This window comes from Pleurodeles waltl, chromosome 12, assembly GCF_031143425.1.
Source record: "Pleurodeles waltl isolate 20211129_DDA chromosome 12, aPleWal1.hap1.20221129, whole genome shotgun sequence".
In the NCBI taxonomy this organism is placed as follows: Eukaryota; Metazoa; Chordata; class Amphibia; order Caudata; family Salamandridae; genus Pleurodeles; species Pleurodeles waltl.
Genome location: NC_090451.1, coordinates 504,425,155 through 504,452,075, shown reverse-complemented (window position 1 = coordinate 504,452,075; position 26,921 = coordinate 504,425,155). Strand labels below are relative to the sequence as shown.

Below are 26,921 nucleotides of genomic sequence, written 5' to 3'. Positions count from 1 at the left end.
TGTATGAACAATGTATCTTAGTAGCAGGTGTAGTCAAGTAGGTCAGCATTAGTCTAACAATGCAGTCAGGCATGCTGTAAGACCTGCTTGTTTGCTTTCACAGATCCAAACTGATTACCATTTACAGACCAAGGGCAGGATCACATTTTTATGTTTTAGCTGATAAGTTAAGAGCGTGCTTGCTACAAATACCTTTTACTACCGCATTATTAGAACAGTTGTCGGGAAGTGGCACTGTGTGACAAAACTGTTTTTTCTTATTTATTGTGTGGCATTTTGTTGTATTGGCAAAGTGTTCTTCTGTTGTTTTGTGCTGCTGCGTTTTTGTGCTGTCTTACTGCAATGTTATGATGTGTTGAACTGAGGTTGTTGTGTTGAGTTAGAATTTGACTGTTTGGTTATGCTGTGACCTGTCATGTTTTAATTGTGTATTTATGTTCTTTTGTGTATATTATTGTGTTCTTATGTTGTTTATTTCGATATGTCAATAAATGTTCTCCTGTATTTTGAGCCAAAAACCGCATGTGCCTTAACCCCTTCGCTGCCAGGCCTTTTCCCCCTCAGGTGCCAAGCCTTTTTTTGGCTATTTGGGGCAGTTTGCGCTTAGGCCCTTATAACTTTTTGTTCACATAAGCTACCCACGCCAAATTTGCTTTCTTTTTTTTCCAACATCCTAGGGATTCTAGAGGTACCCAGACTTTGTGGGTTCCCCAGAAGGAGGCCAAGAAATTAGCCAAAATACAGTGAAAATTTCGTTTTTTTCAAAAAAATGGGAACAAGGGGCTGCAGACGAAGGCTTGTGGTTTTTTCCCTGAAAATGGCATCAACAAAGGATTTGCGGTGCTAAAATCACCAGCTTCCCAGCTTTCAGGAACAGACAGGCTTGAATCAGAAAACCCAATTTTTCAACACAATTTTGGCATTTTTCTGGGACATACCCCATTTTTATGATTTTTTGTGCTTTCAGCCTCCTTCCAGTCAGTGACCGAAATGGGCATGAAACCAATGCTGGATCCCAGAAACCGCAACATTTCTGAAAAGTAGACAAAATTCTGAATTCAGCAAGTGGTAATTTGTGTAGATCCTACAAGGGTTTCCTACAGAAAATAACAACTGAAAAAACAAAATATTGAAATTGAGGTGAAAAAATCTGCAATTTTTCTCTACATTTTACTCTGTAACTTTTTCCTGCAATGTCAGACTTTTGAAAGCAATCTACCGTTACGTCTGCTGGACTCTTCTGGTTGCGGGGATATATAGGGCTTGTAGGTTCATCAAGAACTCTAGGTACCCAGAGCCAATAAATGACCTGCACCCTGCAGTGGGTTTTCATTCTATACCGGGTATACAGCAATTAATTTGCTGAAATATAAAGAGTGAAAAATAGCTATCAAGAAAACCTTTGTATTTCCAAAATGGGCACAAGATAAGGTGTTGAGGAGCAGTGGTTATTTGCACATCTCTGAATTCCGGGGTGCCCATACTAGCATGTGAATTACAGGGCATTTCTCAAATAGACGTCTTTTTAACACACTCTCTTATATTTGGAAGGAAAAAATGTAGAGAAAGACAAGGGGCAATAACACTTGTTTTGCTATTCTATGTTCCCCCAAGTCTCCCGATAAAAATGATACCTCACTTGTGTGGGTAGGCCTAGCGCCCGCAACATGAAATGCCCCAAAACACAACGTGGACACATCCCATTTTTTTACAGAAAACAGGGGTGTTTTTTGCCAAGTGCCTACCTGTAGATTTTGGCCCCTAGCTCAGCCGGCACCTAGGGAAACCTACCAAACCTGTGCATTTTTGAAAACTAGAGACCATGGGGAATCCAAGATGGGGTGGCTTGTGGGGCTCTGGCCAGGTTCTCTTACCCAGAATCCTTTGCAAACCTCAAAATTTGGCTAACAAAACACATTTTCCTCACATTTCGGTGACAAAAAGTTCTGGAATCTGAGAGGAGCCACAAATTTCCTTCCACCCAGCGTTCCCCCAAGTCTCCCGATAAAAATGATACCTCACTTGTGTGGGTAGGCCTAGCGCCCGCAACAGGAAATGCCCCAAAACGCAACGTGGACACATCACATTTTTTGAAAGAAAACAGGGGTGTTTTTTGCAAAGTGCCTACCTGTAGATTTTGGCCTCTAGCTCAGCCGGCACCTAGGGAAACCTACCAAACCTGTGCATTTTTGAAAACTAAAGACCTTAGGGAATCCAAGATGGGGTGACTTGTGGGGCTCTGACCAGGTTCTGTTACCCAGAATCCTTTGCAAACCTCAACATTTGGCTAAAAAAACACATTTTCCTCATATTTTGGTGACAGAAAGTTCTGGAATCTGAGAGGAGGCACAAATTTCATTCCACCCAGCGTTCCCCCAAGTCTCCCGATACAAATGGCACCTCACTTGTGCGGGTAGGCCTAGCGCCCACGAAAGGAAATGGCCCAAAACACAACGTGGACACATCCCTTTTTTTTTACAGACAACAGAGGTGTTTTTTGCCAAGTGCCTACCTGTAGATTTTGGCCCCTAGCTCAGCCGGCACCTAGGGAAACCTACCAAACCTGTGCATTTTTGAAAACTAGAGACCTAGGGAAATCCAAGATGGGGTGACTTGTGGGGCTCTGACCAGGTTCTGTTACCCAGAATCCTTTGCAAACCTCAAAATGTGGCTAAAAAAACTCATTTTCCTCACGTTTCGGTGACAGAAAGTTCTGGAATCTGAGAGGAGACACAAATTTCCTTCCAACCAGCGTTCCCCCAAGTCTCCCGATAAAAATGGTACCTCACTTGTGCGGGTAGGCCTAGCTCCCACAAAAGGAAATGGCCCAAAACACAACATGGACACATCACATTTTTTCACAGAAAACAGTGCCTACCTGTGGATGTTGGCCTCTAGCTCAGCCGGCACCTGGGGAAACCTAGCAAACCAGCACATTTCTGAACACTAGACACCTAGGGGAATCCAAGATGGGGTGACTTGTGGTGCTCTGACCAGGTTCTGTTACTCAGAATCCTGTGCAAACCTCAAAATTTAGCCAAAAAAACACTTTTTCCTCTCATTTCGGTGACAGAAAGTTCTGGAATCTGAGAGGAGCCACAAATGTCCTTCCACCCAGCGTTCTCCCAAGTCTCCCGCTAAAAATGGTACCTCACTTGTGTGGGTGGGCCCAGCGCCCACAAAAGGAAAGGGCCCAAAACACAACGTGGACACATCACAATTTTTCACAGAAAACAGAGGTGTTTTTTGCAAAGTGCCTACCTGTGGATTTTGGCCTCTAGCTCAGCCGCCCAAGGGGGGGCAGAAATGGCCTAAAATACATTCCCCCCCCCCACGGGAGCGACCCTTGCCTACGGGGTTGCTCCCCTTGCGTGACGGCGCAAAAAAAAAAGATCCCTGGTACCTAGTGGGCAGAAATGGCCTAAATATAATTTGCCCCCTATGGGAGCGACCGTTGCCTAAGGGGTCGCTCCCTACACCTAAAACACAAAACAAAACAAAAAACAAAAACAATATTATCCCTGGTGCCTAGAGGTTTCTGCACCCACCCCCCCAGGGGCAGAAAAGGCCTTAAAAATTGCCCCCTGGGAACGACCCTTGCCCAAGGGATCGCTCCCTTATGTCACTTAAAAAAAAAAAATACATCCCTGGTGTCTAGTGGGGTTTCAAAAGCCGGATTGCAAGCAATCAGGCTTTTGAAACCCTGGGAAAGACTTCAAAGGTAAGGAAATACATTTCCTTCCCTTTGAAGCCTCTCCGGGCCTCCCCCACGTGATCGAAAGAGAAATGCTGAGCATTTCTCTTTCGATCGCGCTGGAAGCTGGCTCTGTGATTGTCAGCGCGCGATTCGCCTGGAGGGGTGGGGGGCGGCCCTCGGGGAGCGCTAGTGCTTCCCCCGAGGGCCGGTAGCAGGACGTAATGGTTACGTCCATGGCGCCACACGGGCGCTGACATGGACGTAACCATTACGTCCATGGCGGGGAAGGGGTTAAACGTTCCAATGACAAGCAAACATCTTACCTGTCTAAAGTCAGGAGATAGTGCTGCTCTAATGCTTCGGGTATTCAAGACAACAGTAAGCCCAAAACTGTAGGGAAGATTGTGTCTTAAATTAGTACTTGCAGTGTTCACTTTATGTGATATGGCCCCAATATTCATGTACTACTTCATACATTTCTCTGGTGTATGTTTTTTATCTACTCGTAACAGCCCCCCTCCGATGGTGTCCTTTAGGGATTTTCAGGGATAGCAGCTTTTCTCTTTAGTACCACTACAACTGCCTTGCCCCTTGTCCTCAGGAATTGTGAAAACAACAGCAGGAAAAGCAACTAGCAATCTAGGACCCATATTTCGTCTCTGGAGTTTGTACTTAATTTCCTTGCCTTGTTCTTCACCAGCAAATGAAAGCAGTTGAGGGACAAAGGATGGGACAAGCAAGCAACCTGTTATGTCATCTGAGGTTTAGTGGACTATGATGTAACTTCCGCTACTCCATGCTTTTCAGTGAGTGCACATCCATGCCATCCTCCTTCCGAACGGGTTCACTTGGTGGGCACTGATTGACAGATAGTTTGGTTTTCATTACTGTATCTAAAAAGTAAAGCTATTTTTTTTTAAGGCAGTGAAGGCGTATTAACCTCAAGAGGCATACATTTGTATTTTTCAAAAATTGCTTTGAAAAACAATTCTTTCTAATCAAGCTTTCTTAACATCTACTGTCGTCTATCTACAAATTTCCACTTTTTCTCACCCATATCCCCAAATGAGTTTCTATTCAATTAGTGGTCTAATACGTACACCTTTTTCTCTCCTCTTCAGATTAAAAAGCAGAAATGTCTGCTCACATTCCAATAATTCCGCCGGAGGGTTTGGAACAATTTTGCCTGATCACTACTGGCTGTGGGTTTTGCATCAAAGCCCTTTTGCGACCTCAAAATGCTGAAGTCTCTCTGAAGCTGCTGACCAGACATACCGTGACAGAAAAGTAGGTGGAAGAGGATGGCTGGAGTGAGTGTGCTGCACGTTTACCAGAACAGAAAGGATTATGGAGACCAGCAGTTCCTTGCATGCTTTTGTGGTGTGTGTGTGTGTGTGAGAGATATTTTTATTGACAGATGTGTAATTTCAACAGTATCTGTAGATGCTATTGTCCCCATACTTGTCAAAAATCATTATACTTACTGATCTAAAGATGAATTAGGTACCAGCTGATGTGGTTACAGTGCAAAATGTTTCAGTTTTTTTCTTTTACAAAGAATTATTTTTTCTATTTTTTTCCCCTTTAAGACAGGAACACGATTTAATAGGCTACAATTGCCCTGTGCTCTGAAGCTAGGAGAAATGGAAACATGAAGCACTGCTTATTGTGCTCATGATAATTTGTTTAGATACCTTGTTTAATCAGTGTTTTCCACTGACCTTTCATTTCTTTGTGTAAGTGTGCACAGGACTGTTAAGTGTTTCCTCCTCTATTTTTTGCATTTTTCACTGGGATTGTGTTGTTTCATCTGATTCTCCATAAGGGGACAGAGAAAGTGATGTTCAATGATCTCCATAAAACGGCTATCTTTAGAGACTGCATCCTTAGCTAGATTAATTATAATGGACCACAATAAAGCAATTATTAATCTATATATGCCGGTTAACCTTAGAGACTGAGGGCCTGATTTAGATCTTGGCAGATGGAATACTTTGTCATAAACATGATGTACATCCTGTCTGCTGTACTACAAGTGCATCATATCCTATGGCACCTTTAATACGGAGGATGGGATATGCATCACCTTCGTATCCTCATTAATGCTTTTAGGTGGACTTGAACCACTTTATCATTAGATGAACAAGGGAAGAGGAGGTAATTATGAGGACAACTGTCAGAACCTGTCAGTCAACACAAGCTTTATTCGATGAACAGATCATCAAAGCAATACACAATAAATATAATCATAAAAATATAAAATACAGTTTCATTTTAAAATCATGATACCAAATATAAAGTATATAAGCTTTTGCCTAAAATGTCAGGTATAATGTCTAGATATAGTTCAAACTGTGGATAAAACTTGATGTCAATAAAAAGATTGGTTAAGCGACCACAGGATTTGCGATTAATGGAATTGTTCCTCACGTGAGACCGGAAGACACGCTTCATCACTTTTAAATGGACTTTCTCTAATGTATGGGGATTCTCCCAATAGTCTCCCAAACCCAAGTTCTTAAACTAACTAGATACATGCTTGACCCATGGAGTAGAGGGCGAATTAATGGATTTTAACAGATCTAGGGGTGAGACCTTATAAACATCTAATTCAGGAACGGTCGATAGCCTTACCCGGTATAAAAGAGGTCTTAAAATAATTAGGTCGGCTATCCGTTTTAGTCCCAAATCTAGAAACAGTGGAATCAATAGGGGGATAGGAGGCCAAGCACATAGAGCCCTCGCAAAGCTATTCTCTCCAATGGTTAACCTATTACTTTCAGAAAAGCCCCATACCTCCGCACCATAGACGGCAGCTCCCTGTGCCTTGGCAACATAGATCTTAATAGCTGGGGAGATCGTTTTTACCATCGTGCCCCTATAAAAGCGCAGAATGGATGCTGCACTATGCTGTAGAAGTCCAGTACTTTTATTAACCTGTTCTTCCCAGTGTAGATTATCAGTAAGCCTTACACCTAAATAATCAATAGCGCTAACCTTATCCAAGGGATCGCCATCTAGAAAAATAGTACACTTCTTCAGCATTCCCGGAACGCAGACCCATCAACTTCGTTTTCTTAGAGTTTAGCTCTAAACCATAATCCCGACAAAATACATTAAATCTGTCAATGAGGATTTGTAAGCCCATGGGTGTCTTGGAAATAAGAAGGGAATCATCTTCAAAGAGAAGGATTGGGATTTTTTGGGCAACTAAGGTGGGGGCATCACTCTGACATGCCATCATGACCTGTACCACCTCATTGATAAAAATGGAAAACGAGAACGGTGCCAACACACATCCCTGGCGAACACCCCTATTTATGGGGAATTTGTCTGTCATTTCGCCTCGATTACCCCATCTCACTTGTGTAAAAGTGTCTTCGTGCATGTGCTTCAGTAATAAAATTAAATTGGCTGGGACCCCTATTCTATGTAAAACTACCCACAGCTTCTCTCTTGGGACCAGGTCAAAGGCTGATCTCAAGTCAACAAAAGCAACGTATAAGGTCTGTTTTGCAAGAGCTGTGTATTTCCAATAAAGCACAGCCAGCCTAAAGACCTGATCCACTGTACTGATTCTGGGTCGAAACCCCGCCTGAAGGGGAGAGAGAATCCTGTGTTCCATGGCCCATCTCATTAGTCTGCCTAGAAGTTGTTTAGCAAAGATTTTTTTGCAGATTGTCTATAAAACTAATCCGCCTATAATTTTCTGGAAGATTTACATTGCCCTTTTTCTAAATGGGAATGATTTTGGCACCCTTCCAAGTCATTGGAATCTGCCCCCCTTCAGCAATTTTGTTGGAAAGTGTGTTAATGTACCAGGTCCATATTAATGGCTCCGATCTGTAAAGGTCCCCTGGGATCTTATCGGGTCCTGGTGCTTTGCCGGATTTTAACGAACAAATTGCCTCAGCAGTTTCTTCTATGGAGAAACTGATGTGGACTTCGGTATCCAATGGATCCCCTCTTACAAATGCGGAAGGAAGTTTCATGTCTTGCGGGGAAAGAGTGGCTTGCCCCACATCGTGATTAACGAGGGCCACAGGAGTAACAATTTTATCGTAGAGGCATGAAAAGTGTTCCACCCACCTTCGGGTTCTATATGGTTCCTTAGACTGGCCCTACCCCCTTTCTCTCTCTTAGACAGCAATTCCCAGAACAACGTATTGTTATTGGATTCCATCGCATCTAACAGCTCCTGCCAAATTGAGTTCTCCCAAGATTTTTTTGCTCTAGAAATGGACTCCTTGTATGTACGTCTGGCTTGCTGAATTTCCCCCATGGGTCCCTTCCATGATAGCGTTTTTTATCCCTGACTCAGCCCTGGAGCATGCTTCATCAAACCAAGTATTATTTGCCATGATCCCTTCTTGCAGTCTTGCCCCAGCCTTCCTATAAAAGATATTTTGGAGTAGGACAACCATGGTTTCATGTGTACGAAGAAAGGGAATATCCTTAGGATCATGCTCTTGATAGGGTGCCAAAATGTCTAAAAAGAATGAGTAAATCTCACGTAGTAGATAGGGGTTCGACACCACCTTCGGCCACCTGACCTTCATGGATAAGTTCTTCTCAGGGGGAGTAGGGACCATAGTAGATTGATTATTAATGGTTCTACAAAATACATCCCCAGAAAAGGACAGTACCAATGGATAATGATCACTCTCACATCTAAAATCCTCCTTCATATCTCTCAGCTGGGGTCACAATCTTACATCAACTAAAAAATAATCAATTACACTTGTGATTGTACCTCGCTTAAATGTAGGTGCAATGTCCAGGTCGGAGGGCATACGACCATTGCAGGCCTTAAGGCCATGTTTCAGACAGGGAGAAGCCAGCTGGGCCGCGACACGGGAGCGAGGGCAAAAACGATCAGAATTCAGCTGTGCAATCCCCCATATTTGATCCTCCTCCTCCGTTAGACCACTAAGTAACACCGATGGTTCAAAAGTACAATTTACATCCCCAGCTATAATCAAATAGGATGTTAATTGTATAGTGTCTAAAAAGTCGAGGAGCTGGATTAAAGTCTGAGATTCTGCTCCACGTGAATCAGATCGGGCATAAACATTGATAAGGGTTATATTAAAGTTCTGTTGAAACGTAATTTGCAACCCCATCAAATCAGCACAGTCAAATTGTAGGATCTTATATTCACATTGTAATCTTTTATTCAATAAAATTAGCAGCCCCCCTTTTGCACGACCTGTCGCCTTTTCAGATGGTTGAGCAGGTATATTGAAGGAAAGAAACCCATCTATATTGATTCTGTCCTCAACCCAGGTTTCTTGGAAGAGGCATATGTCTTGGGTGTTTATATATGAGCACCAGTCCATATCGTCCAGTTTCCTCCCGATGCCAGCTAGGTTCCATGCCATTATTGATAGACCATTACTAACAGGCACTGCACAATGTGTCTGTGGGACATCCTCTAAGGTTAACTCATTGACAGAAGGACTGTTAGAGCTAATCCTCTGTGGCTCCTCTAAACTACCTCCGCAGAAAATTTCCTGAGCTGTCGACAGTCATACAGACTTGTTCTGGGTGGGCTCAGTGCACCCACATTGATTCCTGATAATGTTATGAGCCAAATAACCATCGACTGAAACCTGGCATACATCGTCTATTTCTGACTCTAAGGTAATACCTCCCTTTTTTAGGTCACAGAACCTGTTTTAGAAGGCCATGGGGCAGGTATGGGTTACTGGGCTCAACTGTGGTGGTTGAGGTCTTTTACTCCTGATATCCTCAGGCCCGACCTACTGTGGATCCTGCTCAACTGAGCTAAGTCCACCTTATGTGCTTGCACGTTGACCGCACTCAAGAGTTTCCCTTTTACTCTTCAGTAATTAGTCAAAAGTGTAAATGGTGCCGCAGTACCATTAGCAGCGAGTCCTCTGGTGCTCAACTGCCCACGTTCATGTCTTACCCGCTGTTGCAGCAGGGAAGAGTCAGCAATGCAGTGTGTGCCCTCAGCTTGAGCACACGTGACTACTGCTCAATTTGGAGAAGTTGGGCTGCTTCCAGCTCACACAGCAGAACCCGGCGGCACAGGCTCCCTCAACCAAATGGCACTGCCAGAGTCCTTTTCAGCTGTCAGAGCAGCTCACACCTTGCAAAGACTTAGGGCCTCATTACGAGGCTGGTGGGCCCCCAGAATATGTCTTGAGGGGACCCAAATAATCCTACAATTACACTGTGTTGGGGCTGAGTTAATTGAGGTTGCTTTCTGACCCACTCCAGGCCTAAGCTGTGCTCATGCATTTCCCACTATTTTGTCCCATCATTTATTGATTGTTTCACTGTTGTTCCTCTTTTTACACACTCTGTAATCAAGATCATTACTCACCTTCCTTTATAAGTTTGTGGAAACTTTCAATTGCAGTCTGCATCTCTCTTTTATCTATTTACCTGAAGATCCTTTTCAAATAAATCTATCATTGGTAGGTTTACAAAGTCTGTTTCTGCTTTGCACCTTTGGGTAATGTGTAGCCAAAATAAACATTTATAATCTTTCTGCATGGTTAGAAATAAGACTGCAAGTGACCCATAAGTATAATGCCAACCATTAAAAACCACAGGCCCTGTGGAGCGGGAGGTCATGATTAAGATGGTTAGCTGTATAATAGTGCAGATATAGTATAGCCAGCACATTCGAACAGACATGGTAACCTGTGCCTAGGTACTGCACTGGGAAACCTCCAACAGAGGGTCTACAGTCTTCCTGAAACAGAGCCATTGCGGGACAGAAGGCTGAGTCCTTCCCTAAAAGGACAGTCAAGGCCCAAGCAGCAGCAGTACTACAATCCCCAGATTAGTTGAGGCTTCAGGATTGGATTCACCATCAGATATCCAGGATCTGGTTGTCTAAGGTACCATTGTACCAATGTATGCCCCAAAAAAGGGGTTGATCTTTTCAGAACTGCAAAGGGTAGTGAAAGCCCCCAGACCAATATATGAAAGGAGAGTGGAATCTAAGGGCCTGATTACGACCTTGGCGGATAGGATACTTCGTCACAAACGTGACGGATATCCCGTCCGCCATATTACAAGTTCCATTATATCCTATTGAACTTGTAAAAAGGCAGGCAGGATATCCATCACGTTTGTGATGGAGTATCCCATCTGCAAAGGTCGTAATCAGGCCCTTAGTAATCTGCAGAATGATAATAACGTAGCCTCTTGTCTGCTGCTAGGGTACCAACACCTTTCATCATTAGTCTAAAAGTCTTTCTAGTGTTCACTAGTTAATCCTGGATTTGAAGCTTCCTTCCTCATCCTCACTACTGATATCTCATAACAACCCACAACAACCCTTTATTTCCAAGGAAAATTGAGCATCGGATTTAGCCAATTAAAATTAACAAAGACAAGATCCCTCCATCAAACTTATAGATTGTGAATTTCATTCTACTTGTCTCTACACCACCTGGTCAGTTAGATACCCTGGATGAAGCTTCTGCCCACCATGGCTGGCACATTGATTGAAAATCTCCCTGGAATCCGGTGTTAATTGTTTCCCTCAACATCAAACTAGCTACCAGTACCACTACCACAATGACAATGACTGCCAAAACATTATACAGACATTGAAGCAAACTCAACCTTGTTGTACTCAACTCTCACCTGCTCACCATCCAATTACTTAACAGAAGGTAACCATTTCCGTCACTCGCTAATTTAAAAGTACAAGGCCTCTACATGGTAGAATCACCCATATCTAGAGGCTCTGAAAGCACATAACATAAGTTTGGTACATAAATGTAAGAAATTGAAATATGCTACTGACAAACTCCACTTCCAGCACCACAGAAGGATTTACAAATCGGTCATGAAAAATCATCAAAGCCAGATGCTCATCGCAGGAACCTCACAATGTACCCCTGGAAGCCTATAATCCTGAATGCACCACAACCAAAATCCCCCGCAGTCAAGGTGCGATGCTCTTGCAGACCACCATGTCACCCAAACCAAGTCAGTACCGTAGCCAGTACCACAGATTCATGTCTTTCACTCTTGTTTATCAAACCATTAAACACAAAAAGGCTACATTAAAAGATAGTAGAACGTATCCACCTTCAAGAAAGTATCTCTAACCCATTTGATGAAATTGTGGTCCAATGCGGCAGATGCTGTGGCAAAGGAAACTAATCATTCCTGATCTCCAACTCTAAACACATAAAGATGGGAATCAGCAATTTGGAGATGCAACTATATGATTTCTGTATCAAGTTGTCTCCTTTTATACATTCCACCAACCAACCTTACCATAGACAGTATCTGCATAAGTGGATTCCTCTTCTCTTCTCTTTTTCTCTGACAGATCAAGTATCATCTTGCTCCCTCTGTACTTGTCAACTCCCATCCACATGGGCTATAGTGTGTCTAGGATTCCATCATCCTCCTCTTCCCTTCACTGTCTATTTCAGCATGTTCAGCACACATGTTTAGACTCTTGGCCTAGACCAGTACGCACAAGTGGTTAATCAGTGGATTATAATGAACAATCTGAAATGGAATTTACCTACAACTGAGATCCTCACCTCTAGAAAATGGGAGAATTATCACCCTTTGACCGTATGAAGCCTAGAACTTGTCAACCAATAACCCATTTTGTTTGAGCGGATTAGTTCCTATAGGAGAATACGGGATTTAGGATTATAGCAATTGGGTCTACTGCCTAAAGCACCCCAATACTGATATAAAGAAACTGCTTCTTTTTTACACATAGGGCTTCATTACAACTTTGGCGGGCGGCAACCGCCACCCGCCAAGTTGCACTCCAGCGGTGCCCATTTTGACATCCCTGCTGGGCCGGCGGGCGGAAACCAAGTTTCCGCCCGCCGGCCTAGCGGGGATGTGGGCCACAACATGGGAGTCGGCTCCAAATGGAGCTGGCAGGGTTGCGGCCGTGCGACAGGTGCAGTTGCACCCGTCGCACTTTGCAGACAGTGAAAAGCCCCAGGGGCCCGCAACTCCCCGTACCGACAGCCTTTTCCTGGCGTTTAAAACCGCCAGGAAAAGGCTGGTGGTCGGGGACTCGTAATCCCCTGGCTGCCCTGGCGGATTATCACCGCCGGGGCAAATGTGTCGGGAAACCACTGGCCCCGGCGGTGCGACCGCGGCGCAACCGCCGCAGTCGTAATGACCTCGGAAGCACCGCCAGCCTGTTGGCGGTGCTTCTGTCATTTCAGCCCTGGCGGTCCTGTACCGCCAGGGTTGAAATGACCCCCTTAGTTCCTCATTCTGAGTTGGGCAGAGCACAATTCTGAGCTTTACCAGGTACGAAGCACTTCCCGCCACAAGGTGGAAAATGTCTGTGTAAAAAACACTGCAGTGTGTGAAAGCTCTCATTCCGGGGACAAAAATGTGTGACGTTCGGTCATGGGGGTGGTGGTGTAGGTGGACTGGCTGGGGGAGAAACTGATTGAAATTGCTAAATCTGCCCCAGTATTTCCCCTTTTAGTTACTGGTGATAACAGAATCAGGGACTGAATGTGCTGGATGCTGTGCAAATAAACACTTAAAAAAACAGTAAGCGGCAAAAATGTGTCCCAATGGAAGTGATCAAAACTCAATTGGCAACAGAAAAAACACTAGCAACGAACAGGACGGTCCCAATATAATATAAATAGCTTTCATAAGGTTCAAATTGCAACATAATTACAGCTGTGTTAGATATTTTCTTTTTTTTTTATTTAAAAGAGGCACGCTAATGCGAAGGTAAACTTTTTTAAGCAACAGTTCATTTCTTACAGACTTGGAATTTTGCTGGGACGGACGAGGCAAAGCACAAGGGAGGCAGATCACAGTGCTCGATTCACATGCTAAATATTCACAGCACAAGCAGCAAAAAACTCCTGGTCATCCTAGTGAAAGAGGCTCTGGACCCGGGTCATATCCAACATTTCTATTGCCTTAAAAGATGCCTGCATAGGACACGTTCAATAGGTTGCTCGCCTCAATTTTTGTTGGCCAGTTTGGCATGCTTTATGTTTTTTAGAACAATTATTAATTTGGCTGCTCTGTTTTTTACTTTCTGGAGTTGCTTAATTTAGTTTCTATATTGCTTGGGACAATGTATTGGATATTTATGTAGCCCTGTTTACTTAAGGCTAGGGTAAAGGCAAGGTCTATTGTTAAGACCTGATTGATAACATGTAAGGATTTCCATGAAAAGTAACTGGAGGTGGACTCTTTCTGCGATGGCATTGCTTTGTGTTTTAAATGCTAGGAGTGACATTTTAAATTATATGTGTGGAAAGCAGGTATGGAATTCCTCAAAGTTAGCAAACCAGTGCCTAACCATAGTGTAAAGAGGATAGTTTGACTTAATCTGTGACAGCAATTGCACAAAGCACCAGGCTTTTCTCCAAAGAGATAGAAGTATTTGAGTAACAGTCATCAGGTTAGTCATTTATCTTACACTGATGACTTTGCTTAAGAGTTAACATTACATAGACAAAAATGATTTCCATTAGGAGGACGACAAGGAAATGTAACTGGAAAATAGACCAATAATTAATTGATTCTGCAGAAACCTGTGATTATCTATTCTTTACACCTCAACACCCGGAAAAATTAAATCTAAATAGTCCATGGTAAATAAGTCTTTGAAAGATTTGCATAATTATATGGTGAATGAGAAATTAGCCTGACAGTTGAAGCCTTGAATGCAAAACTTGTCTCAGTTTTGACCTATGTATCCATTGTACTCAATGAAAAGAGTCTTGATGAGTTGGAAACTGTATACAAAATGTGAGATCTCTATTCAATCTCTGTCCTTCGACAACTCATGAGATGATGATAGCTTAGAGCTCAGTCTTCCTTCTATTAAATCATTTCATTTATCCCAGAAAATTAACTATTTTTGTGAATGTGCTATCTCAAAAGAAGATTTGATGATGGGCATAATCTGTCAAGATCTCAATAATAAAGTAATCAAATTCTTCCCTATTTTCAGTTACTGATATTGTCGCTTTAATTAAAGAACATAGTTTACCTCCAATTGAATATCTATTGAAAATGTTGAAATCCAGCCGTAAACATGGCATCAGAAAAGCATTACTTGACTCATTTCGAATGAAGGATCTAGTAGATGTGTCCTTTTAGAAACATTCAGGATACCTTCAGGAATCCTACTTTCAACACAGACAGCGGTATATTGACTCCAACCTGGCAGCTGCAGCAAATATTTTAAAGATTTGTTTGCTTTATACTCCTTTACAAATTGTTTTATGTCCTTACCCTGGTTTGTGCTATATATGTAATAAATATATGCTGCCAACATTTAGGAAACTTTCACTTCGTACAATAAAAGAAGCTAAAAAGGTGTGCCTTTCTCTGCAAACCAATCATTTTATTGGGAACTTGACAACGTTTCTGAATATAGTCTATGATGGACTTAATTCTGCAGATGCCAGCTAGTAGGAAGTTACAGTTATGACCAATTAGAGCACCGCAGTGGGCTTTACAAAATGGTGTAAATCATGGCTTATATCCAAAGTTGTGGTTTCCCTCTCTTACTTCATATGTTTATAATCCATCTTTATTTATTTATTCAGTTTTAACATTATATAAGGAAAGAATTGTTATCTTTTTTTTTTTTTTAAGGGGTGTGTCTCAAATGACCTCCGCAGTCGTGGCAGAGGCCCCGCAGTCGTGGCGGGGGAGCCCGCACTCGTTGCGGGGCCCTGGTCTTGTGGCAAGATCTCCGCAATGGTTAATTGAAGTATGGAGGTCTTGCCATGAGTATGGACCCCGCAGCCACAACCGTGGGACCTCCGCCACAAGCGCGGAGGCCCTTTGTGAAATGGGTGCAAATTGTTTGAGGCATTTATTCTAATGTATTTCTAAGATGTATGCAATAATATAAAAAAAAGTTACTTATTTAACTAGCTTCAAAAATTGACAAGAAACTTTGAAGGTTGCCCTATTATGGCAATCCAGAACCAAAAGGAGAGGTGCTAATTTCCTCACTTCTCTAAACCCACTGGTGACCATGCAAAGGATTTGTGTGCTAGTCAGCAGTAGCTCAGGGGAAAGGGGATGGCACATGAGAGAGAGAAACAGAGACACTGGATAGGTTCACCTCACCTATTCTTCATGCCATTCTTAACTTGCTCTGTAGAAATCTCGATGTCTACAACAAAATAATTTTTTTGGTCAGCAAGATTACAGTTTATTGGTTCAGCTATGTATTCGCTCATAATAATCTCTGTATAACCCACTGTTTGAAGTTGCTGAAAACTAAATTATTTCCTAGAGCAGAAATAAAGGAATAATATTTAGAAACACTATGTAGAATAACTTGTACTGTAATACAAGTTTACAAGTAATACACAGTGTCTGTAGCCACTTGAAAGGTCGTAGTCTCACTTAGCACCTCCAGCTTCAGTCCCCTCTCAGACTGTGGAACCTGGATTTGGAGGTGTAGCATTTCCCAATTGTAACAAGCATGTGACGGGTAGCACTAATTCCACATCCATCCCACCTCTTGACCAAGGGTAAGAGAGGCCTACTTGCATCAATGCACATACTCCACTACAATTGGCAGTGATAGTCCAGTGGGTGGGAGGAGAAGAGTGTAAGGGGAGGATGGGGTGGATGGGAAATTGGCCCAGCAGGGACCATGCCTCCCTACAATCAGTCTTCCCTCTTGGGCATGTGCATATGTGGTAGTATTTTAAAACATTCAGTGCCTGGCCTAAAATAGTATTAAATCTCCCACTCAGTTACAAAACAAAGGCTTACACTGGCTTTATACTAATGGTGATTTTTGTTTTTCTAATGTGTCTGATATTTTGATGGTATGCAGGGTTGGTTGCGTGGGCCCTCTGAAGGCGGTATTAATGGGACATTGCGTAAATATACATTTTAGGCATCCAACTATTGCTCAGGGGTGTTGTTTAAATGTGCCCAAACACTGGTAAACAAAAGCACTGTTAAAACCCTTCCATTGAGTTACTTTTATTGTCACCTGCAATTGATGTATTTGAAAGCAGTCCATCAACCAAGGGCGTCCCCCTTCTGCATTCCCACCGCAAATCACTTTTTGGCACTCAGTAGTTTCCCAGAGACTGATTGATGTGTTCTTGCCCATAAAGCCCAAGATATTTTCTGTGCAATCTACCTCCCATTGTTGTAAGTCAGGGTTTGTGCTTCTAAATTATTTGCTAGCACATCCACTTTTACCCACACTCCTGGATTGCTATGGTTAAATCTCCATCAATTTCTGGTTCCAGACTAGCCCACACTTAAATAACTTGCCAGCATCTACTGCTGTCTTAGCGGACCCTCCATTAGTTGGCATAGACATAGCAGCAAAACTTCCTGTCACATTACCAGCGCACTTAAAAACTGCAACCATTCTTAGTTGGAATGTTATTGGGATTAAGTCTAAATTAGAGGAGTCAGAGGGGTCAATTTATTGATGGACAAGAAATTTGCCTTTTCTTTTCTAGGAGACATGGGCCATAGAAAATGTTCTATAGTGAATTTAAAAGCTTCTGCGTCCCTGCTGTGTATTTAAGAGCTTCTGCGTCAGGTGGTTTTCCTGTTTCTCTGAATATTACATTGATTTGCCTCATAACGGAGTTGCCTTTTTTCGTCGCCTGACCTGAATTTATCCCACAAACCAAATAGCATTGCCCTGGATTTTGTTCCAACAAAAACTCATTGTGGAGTACTCCTGAGGTAACAATCCCCTCTCTAGGGTCGCCCTCCAAATGGTCGATCTAACCCTGACACACAGCCTTCAAGCTTGTAATGGCTGCCAACTCTCTGCTGCCACTACTGTTCCCACCTTCCGGAGAGCGATGTTCTTCAACCATATCGGTAATATTATTCTTGACATCAGGAAATGAAGATTTATGTGGGACATGAAATGGTATGTAGGTTGAGAGTGACTATAACCAAGCCGAGGACTTGTTACCATGTGCCATGTTGACACCTATCCAGCCAAGCAAGAATGTGCTGGTGGTGACTGACAACCATATGAATGTGTGAGAACTGTGAAGTGGTCACTTACATGCACAGTAACCTATTCACAGGACTCAGGATTGTTTTGTGAAGAATTACAAGCAGACCCTTAGGAACCTGTATTTAGCTCTTCCTACTTTCCTGCTAGCAAACCAAGAAAACTCCCTTCCTTTAGGAAATCGTTTTCACACCTTATCATCAGAGAAAGTCAGTGTCACGTCACTGGAGAAGGGTAAGTCTAGTCAGGACTGATTTAATTACTGTATGGCTTTTAGGCAAAGAACATCAAGCTTCAATCTAATTTTATTTGTGGCCTTTCTAACAAAATATACCATTACCATTGATTTAGATTTTTGTTAAACTTTATAATGGTTCACGGATGAAGTCTGTTGAATGATATTTCCCAAGTGATTTGTGATAAATATGACTTTTAGTCACAAATACAGTTTTACTATAACAAGAGTTATTTTAGCATATGCTGTGAAATGACTAGGTATGCCTCACTTGTACATTATGCACCCAGACCTTATGGGCTTTGAGATACTACTTACAGGTGACTTAGCGTCAAATGTACTTTTTGAACATGCCCAAAAGGTTTCTGGTGCAATGGGGCCGTTGCAGCTTTACTCACTGCAGTTCAAGGCTGCAATGGCAGGCCTGAGCAAATGTTTTTAAAGCCACTCATGTTGGTGGTATAAATATACACTGCAGCGAATATGTGACATTTAACTTTTAATAGTAACAAAAGGAGGAATGAGAAGTATTTTAAAAGGGATACGTTGGGGCGCTCTCCCAAAGAGTGGTATACACATAGCAAGTAACAGGGCACCCACTGAAGTTTTTTTAATTTGCTGAAAGTTCTGATTCAGAACAAAGAATGATATTTAACAATTTTGCCTTAAGAGACTGTCATTAACCTCGCTCATGGGTATTCCTAAAACAAGACCGTAAACATCACTCGCTGTCAGTGGCATGCTTCTTCATCTGGTACCTCCTCACTACGACCATCCTGTTGGTGCATAGTTGTCCCTCTTGGGAGCAGTGACGTTTTAAAGCATGGGCAAGGTGGGCTCTGGTCCAGGGCCCCAGTCTTTTAGGAGGCCTCCTGATAGAGCCAGCTATGTTCTGCAAAGAGTTTTGTCTTTATGCTCTTGAATAAATCTTACATAGACGGTTTTAAAAGCCATTTTTCTTTCATTTATTTTTTATTGTGGGTGACGTGTGAGAGTCTATTGCAGCTTTTTTTCAGAGAAATGTGTTTATGTTTCACGCAACATCCATAAAAAAAAGTTTATTTCTTTCGATCAAACAGGACCTCACATATGAGAAATGCGAGGGGGTCACGGAGATAATAGCAGCTCACTAGTATTACTGCCAATTGTGTACCAAAATTAAAAACACACGGTACCCTGAATATTAGATATAATCCCCATATGAATTTGGTTAGTGTGCTTGTGCACTGTCAATGGCCTGGCCAAAGAGGGCACAAAAGGACTTAATCTGGATCATAAATTGAAAGCTGTTCCAAACACGGGGCCCCAAAATATGTTTGGCCCAGACCCTCCAAAATCCTTAAGATGTCCCTACTTGGGAGCTCTTAGCTGGGCTAGAGATGAGCATGTCGTTGGGTATGCCCAAATGACGAGTAAAAGATTTTTACTCTAAAAGATGTGTACTGGAATATTCTTATCCAGCAACCCTCCCTATTGATATGGGTGGTAACCTAAGAGATCACAGATATTAAAAATCCTTGTATGGTGACCACAATCAATTGTTTTTATCCCTAAATCCCTCTCAAGCCTATAGGTAACAGCAGTGTCCTAATAGGGGCTGTGCGAGGCAATCCACTAGTCTTGTGGCCAGCTTGTTTCTTTCCACTATTAAGACTTGCAGATGGTCGGGGGGTTTTCACAGTACTGAACCACACCATCTGCTTGCTCAAATAAACCCTAATTGAGAAGGTGTCAAAAGTAATAGGGAACGATAAAGGAAAAGGTACACCTGTATTTCAAGGTGAAGAAACTGGCTTTTGGAACCCCGCTGGCCACGTGTAGATACAAGAGTGTATAGGATCCTTGATATTTGCTAGAACATTTAGCCTGCAACTTGTGCACACAAAGGTGACCAGGGAATACATGTTTCTATCCACCTCGAACTAGGATGTGTGCCCCCTCCTTTAGAACTTGGGACCCGTTTCTCACGCTGGCTATCCCTAAAGAGCATTACATCACGATAAAAATACACTTACAATGGATATGTGTTGATTTTGCAGATCACAATGGGGTAACTTTCATTGTTTAAGACAAGAAAATATGTGAAACTCTCCCACATTATTCATTAAAGCGATTTTTTTCTGAGAGGATATATCACCAGGTTCCTTGTAATTTGTGACCAATCATATCATGACTAGGCACCTATGTTTTTTTAATATATTTTTATTTGTCATTTTATACCTTAAATTTGGGTAATACATGATGCTCATTATACTGCGACATCACCAATCCCTTTCCATTCACATCATATCACTATAGTGGAACATTGCATACAGTGCACATCGTTCAATGTCTTGTCACAGGTAAGACCATCATCTGGTGTTCAGTCAGTCAATATACATTTCAACAAAAGAAGATAGCAACATTAACAGCTTGCTGACATCGGTTCCCCTGGAGTTTAAAGGTCATACCTTTCTCGCAAGTGTCTCACCACCACCCCACCCCACCGCTCACCACCCCACCGCTCTCCGTGCCTCACGAACCGGTATCTAGAATCTCTGCTCCTATTGAGTCCAGAAGTCATACACTCATGCCCTTGTGGGAAGTCATGCTTCCCCCCCATCTACCAGCATGCTGTAATGTTACGGGAATATGTACCCGTTTTTGGCTTCAATTTCTCAAGGTAGGTGTGATCCACCTCCCATCCCTGGTAAAATAAATGGTCCTTTGGCATCCTTAGTAATTATTTTGTTTTGCTGTATGGTGAACCAATGTTTCTTACATGCGTAGAAGGATTGCTTTTTGCATACAGTGCATGTTTGAGATGAATGAATGTGACATGTTGATTGAGTCTACTTTTTTTTTAAATAGTCCCTCTGAATTCCAGTGGAAGTATTTACTAAGAGGAAGGGAACCTCCAAACAACTAAAAGCATGATGGTCAGACTGAAATACTCATCTGGGCTGATGCAGGATGTGGCTGGCAATGTCTCCCACAAATAGCTGAAAGAATCTCACACAAACAGACCCATATTTTGGGGTTGGCAGACCCAAAGCCTTTGCCAAACCTAAAAATGCCACAGCCTTAAATGAAAAATTGACATTGATGAATCATAATTGTGATGAGAGATCTTTTTAACAAAATAGTTTAATTATTTTTCACTGAGGCCCTTAATACAAATGTGGCAGTCCGAGGACTGCCACACTCATCTTGATAGTCAGACTGCCGCATTCCAGGTGGTCCCACCACCAAATTACAACCTTGGCAAGCAGACCCACCAACAGACCGCCGTCCCAGCCAGGAACATTGTTCCTGACATGGTGATGGCAGTCGGGATTGTACTCAGCCAGGGCTAGCGGATTACAACCCCACTTCCTGCCTGCCTTTTCATGGCGGGACCCAGCCATAAAAAGGCTGGTGGAAAGCCAGTCCTTGGGGCCACAAGGGGGACCCATGCCCCTATGGCCATGGCCAGCCTCCCATGCCCTCCTGTCCAGCACCGTCAATGTGCACTGTCTGCTTTGCAGGCAGTGCACATTCCGAGGGTGCTGGTAGGTCCCCTCTGTGCTGCGGTACAGGACTCGGCTCCCTTAAAGGAACCGCATCCTATATCATAGCACTGTTACAATGTTCCCCCGGTAACAAGAACATTGTAATGGCGGTGGCATCTTCCCCGTGAGTTTGGTGGTCCTGCGGTGGGACCTCCAAGCTCATAATGAGGCCCTTAGTTTTTAGGTCAGAATCTCATACCGCCTTCCTGGCTACATCTTTTTACCTTCTGCAAATTTTGTTCCCCTGTGACACTTCTCACCTTCTTCGTCTCCCACTCTTCCTTGTGTATCACTCTGCTGTCTACTATTTTTTTTGTCCTATAAGGTCAGTATGTTGTTGGACATCTCGCAGCAGGGCAGCTATCGGCCTTTCATGTGAATGACTGCGTGCTGTAAGTCTCATTTCTATTTAAGTGCTTCTTACTTAGCATATTTTCATCATGTAAGACAATTCTTATTATCATGTTTAGTTTAGTTGTCATGTTTGATTTTCAGGAGAGTAGATTAGTCACGCTTGGTTTTGCTATTGTTACTCTATTTCGATCCCATAACCAGTTAAAGTAAATCCTTAAAATACAGTCAGTGCAATATTTTGATTCAAACCTCTTCATGAACTATAATGTTCAAAATATCAGATTCCTTCCTAATTTGTATTTAAGTTGACAAATTATTTTGTTTCCTCACAGTGATTGGCAGGAGCTGCTGAAAGAAGTAGCAAGAGCTCGGTGTATTCAGCCTGAGCGAGTCCTGCATGTGATCGGCTTCTACCGGTTCCAGGGATTGCATGGACTTCTCACAAAATGGATTCCTGGTGGATCCTTGGACTCTCTCATACACCAGGTAGACACAACACACCAAAAAGTAGCATGGTGTATTAACTAGTTGGAGTTGGGGCAAGAGCAAGAGGAGGGGCATTAAATATCATCTTATCATTTTTTCAAAATGCATCATGTCAGATTGTTTGACCACACAGAGAAATTTAGATTTTCTTTCTGAAGGATGGTGACTTTAAGTAAAATGTAACAAATGCACCATCTGCACCAGTGATGTGATAAAAGTCAGTTCAATATGAATGCACCTACATCATATTTCTTCTGCTTTGAGTTATTTGTAGACAGAGTTTATAGCATAGGTTCCACTCCAGGGTTTCTATCTACAAGCCGCCCTTGTCAAAGCTCTCATTTCATCATGCATACCTTCTCCAAACTCCCGCCAGCCTGCTGTGCATTCTATCTGACTCTTTAAATTTGTGATATGCAACATTGCAGGTCCATTCGCTCTTAAGCGTAAACAGGGGCTGGGTGGAAACAATGTTGATATTAATGAAATGGGGCTGTTTTCATGCAAAAGCCTTTATGGTATGGCACAGAAGCTCTCCACAGTAAGAGCATTTCATTACCCAGGGGCTTTAAAAGCAACCTGTTATTACCCTATGGCTTGATTCTAGAGGTAGAACACCATGTTGACTTGAACTGCAAAGCAAAAGTTTTATTTTAGAACGAAAGGTCAATCTTTTGTTCAAGGTAGCATTTATTTCCCAGCTCTAAGGGTTTGGCCATCCGCTTCCAGATGTGGAGCAATCCCCTTCTCTGTTCTCCATATATGTTGCAACCTTCCTGTATTCATGTAGGGTTGGGTGGTTCCCTAGTCTGTATAGCATTTCCCTTTTGACTGAAACCAGTGATCTCCACCTGCACTGCTCGTTTCTCTGTCTGTTTTCTCTCTAGGCCACTCTGTGAAATTCAATTTTAATCTCCATATTATTTTTCTGCTTCAGTCCTGCTCTAAGTATTGCTGAGCATCACTTGTGTTCCATCTCCAGACACTTTGGTTACACACTGTTCTCAGTTGCTCAGGACACTGGTGAGTGCATGGGTGTACGCTTCACTATGAACCATAAATGGAAGTATCTTTTGAAGGATTCTTTCATGTACAGAGATGAGTTTGGGTATTTACAAATTATTCAAAAGGTTGTGGAACTTTGTACCTCTTCCTTTTTCACTATACAAAGTCTGGGACTGATTTTTCAAAAGTAGAACATGGTTTAGTATTTGATGATGTCTTCGGATCCTCAGAACTTTGTCCATTTGGCTTTGTTTGCGTCACTCAGTCCTGAAGATGGTCTTGCTGACTCTTTAGTCTTCAGACCGAAACTTCATCAGTACATCCTCTCTGACGTCTATCATCTGACTTCACTCACTTGCAATTTGGTTTTCAGTCTTTGATGGACTATGGTCAGAAAGTCTATGATGTGTTAGATGGATCCCAATAAATCCCCAGTAAATATACTACAAATTGACCTTTGTGATTAGTGTGGGTGGGCTGTGGTCTTTGTAATGTTTTATTTTCGACCCAGATTGAACATGGATTGAATAGACAATATATAGGTATAGATACTCATTGCTGAAGTATTGCAAATGTAAATATAAAATAAAATAAAACTTTTTTACAGTTTATTTTGTGGTACGCCTTATATGTATGTTTTGTTCTGACCCTCCAGCATTTTGCGATTTTGCAGTTCACAAAATAATTGTGAAATCAGCCGAGGAGTGCGATGAACGCAATATCCACCTTTTTGGCCACAAAAAAGGTCTTCAAGAAGCATCCGTCCGACAGGGAATACAGAGAGGTTTAGGGAGTAGAAATAGGCTACACCAGACTTACTCTGCTACATACAGCAGAGCAGGTAGGAGTACAAAACCCATGGCTGAGGCCCAGCACTGACATATCAATGAGAAAACTAGACAGCATAATCACAAAAGGTCTCCATGAGGAACTTTCTCATTATTAAACCTGTTCTAATTTCTGTGAAATAAGCATCTTTATATTTGGGATGTAAATCAGCGTGATACCTCAGACCTGGAGCTGGTATATCAAAGTCTCAAAAAGCTATGAGTCCTTATCTCAAAGAAAAACAAGAAATCACTTTTGAGTGCAAAATATTCCCTATTGACAGCTGAGCTGGCATTCAGGGAAACGCTGTTTGCTCAGAGTAGGCCCGCTTGACAAGCAGTTCTATTAGGACAGACTTTTTCAACTAGCAATACAAGGGCTGGAGTTTTGTATGTATCTTTATATATATATATATATATATATATATATATATATATATGAATTAAAAGGGAGCATGATTTATTAAAGTTTACAAATGCCCCAAATAAGTTGTCCTCTATGTTCGATTTTATGTAATATTCCCTTTAGAAGGTGTAGTTAAGTGGTGAGTATGGCCCACTAGGAATGATAAAAGGGACTGGCCACAAATTGCAAGCAAATGAATCCCTCTAGCTTCCAGCAAACGAAGGGACTGCAGATTCCTTCTCGTGATTCAGTTACAATAGAGGGTTATTTATTCAATTAATTAATTAGTTAGTAACTTCTACGCTATAAGTGTTACTTGGGGGAAGCAACAATTAATTATGCCTTTGCTTTCACTATCTCTCTTTGACACTCTGGATGCTGCTATTGTTATGTTCAGACTTCCACTGTGAGGGCTCGGAAGGACTGCTTTGTTTTGTAAATTTAAGAATAACTGCCCGTATCTGCCACTTAGCTGAAGATGGCAGGAGGCGAGCTCCAGGCAGGGATAAACAGGCCTTCCTGCCACTCTGAAATTTCCCCTGTAGAAATTAGAGGGCTACTTTCAGTGCGGGGTGGGCTGCCATGATCCAGCCAACCTCCTTCTCTGAGTACAGGATTCCCATAGTATGGTGATAGTATGAACATTTTTGCCGGGCTGATGTTGGTTTTCAGTCCAGTCCTGGCTCCAGCAGAATGCATGAGGGGATGTTGATGAATGGAGGAAAGATTAATCACCTGTGGTGATTACAGAGCTCTTTCATTCTATAAACTCATTTTGGCTGCAAGCAGGGCTAGAGTCCATGTGGGCATTTTTCCCTGTCCAGATTGGCTTATGGAATGCAGGATGTTCTTGAAATCCCAATCTAAGATGGCCTCAACTAAAAACAACCTTCAACCTTTTTATGATATCTCTGACCCAAATAACAGACCCAATATATATATATAAAGTTTAAAGTAGTAAATCTTTAAATATTTTATTATAAACCATTAATATAATGTTAATTAAATAAAGCTATATATATATATATATGTCTGTATAAATATATATTTATATAAACACACATACATATATATATATATATCTGTGCGTGTTTATATTTATATAAAACAGTAAATAAATGACCAAATAACTAAAATAAATAAACTAAAAAAACACATTTACAAAAAATAAAATAACAATTTAAAAAGTAATTAAAATATAAACAAATACTATAAAATTTAAATTATGAACAGGTATTAATTAAACTATTTTAACTAATATTAGGAAATGTATTGGAATCTGGGACTAATATATATACTATTCCGACTCCAATTTATGCAACAGCAGAGAAATTGTAAAACTTCAGAGGGGCCAAATATGTTATTACCACTCCAAACAGAGCAACAGTAGGGAAAGCGTTGGAATTGTGTTGGTGTTAAATTTCCTATTCCCACTACAGTCTATGCAACAGTAGGGAATGCGTTAGACTTCAGAGGGGTTAAATATACTATTCCCACTCTGGTCTGTGCAACAGTGGGGAAAGCAATGGACATTAAAAGGGTTGATTTACTATACCCACTCCAGGCTGTGCAACGGTAGGGAAAACGTTGGACTTGAGCAGGTTAAATTTACCATTTCCACTCCAGTCTCTGCAACAGTAGGGAAAGTGTTGGATTTAGCTGGGCAATGGGTTTGCTATTCCTGCTCCAGTCTGTGCAACAGTAGAGAAAATTTACTATTCCCACTCCAGTCTGTTCAACAGTAGGGAAAGCGCTGGACTTCGGAAGGATAAGATTTACTATTCCAACTCCAGTCTGTACAACAGTAGGGGAAGCATTGGAATTCAGAGGGACAAAATTTTCTATTCCCACTCCAGTCTGTGCAATAGTAGAGAAAGGGTTGGACTTCTGAAGGGTTACATTTACCAATACCACTCCAGTTTATTTAAGCAACAATAGATAAACTACTCCACTTCAAGAGCATTACATATTTGAATAACCGTATTAATTTACAAAAAAAATAAAACTCTAAATATGAACATTATTACTTAACGTAAAATATATACAAAAATTAAAAAACAATAAACAACAATTATCCAATTTACAAATTCATAATGTAATAGTTAATTTTCAATTTAAAAACAAGGGTTGTTTAATTATTATCAAACTAACTTTCCAGCCTATACCCCTACAAACTTAGCAACCCACACTCAAAATATAATTAAAATAAATAAGTATAACCAAATTTACATAATTGTTAAACAATTACATAATTAATTATTAATTATTAGTTAATTATTAAGCAAGTATTACTTAATTAACTTCCACCCTACAAACCCGGGCGCCCACACATAAATTATAACAAAAATATATAATTATTACACAATTTACATAATTAATAATCAATTAAATATTGACTTA

General features: G+C 41.6%; 1 protein-coding gene across 2 annotated transcripts in view; it reads left to right on the top strand.

The window, feature by feature from the left end:
* The window catches only part of LOC138267965 (receptor-interacting serine/threonine-protein kinase 2-like), a 180,029-nt gene that overhangs the window by 35,663 nt on the left and 117,445 nt on the right, over nt 1-26,921 (top strand). For both annotated transcript variants that reach the window (XM_069217257.1, XM_069217259.1), the window contains exons 2-3: nt 4,819-4,984; nt 22,130-22,283. In XM_069217257.1, the coding sequence (XP_069073358.1) occupies nt 4,833-4,984; nt 22,130-22,283 (306 nt within the window). In that variant the 5' untranslated portion in view covers nt 4,819-4,832. The remainder of the gene's footprint in view (nt 1-4,818; nt 4,985-22,129; nt 22,284-26,921) is intronic.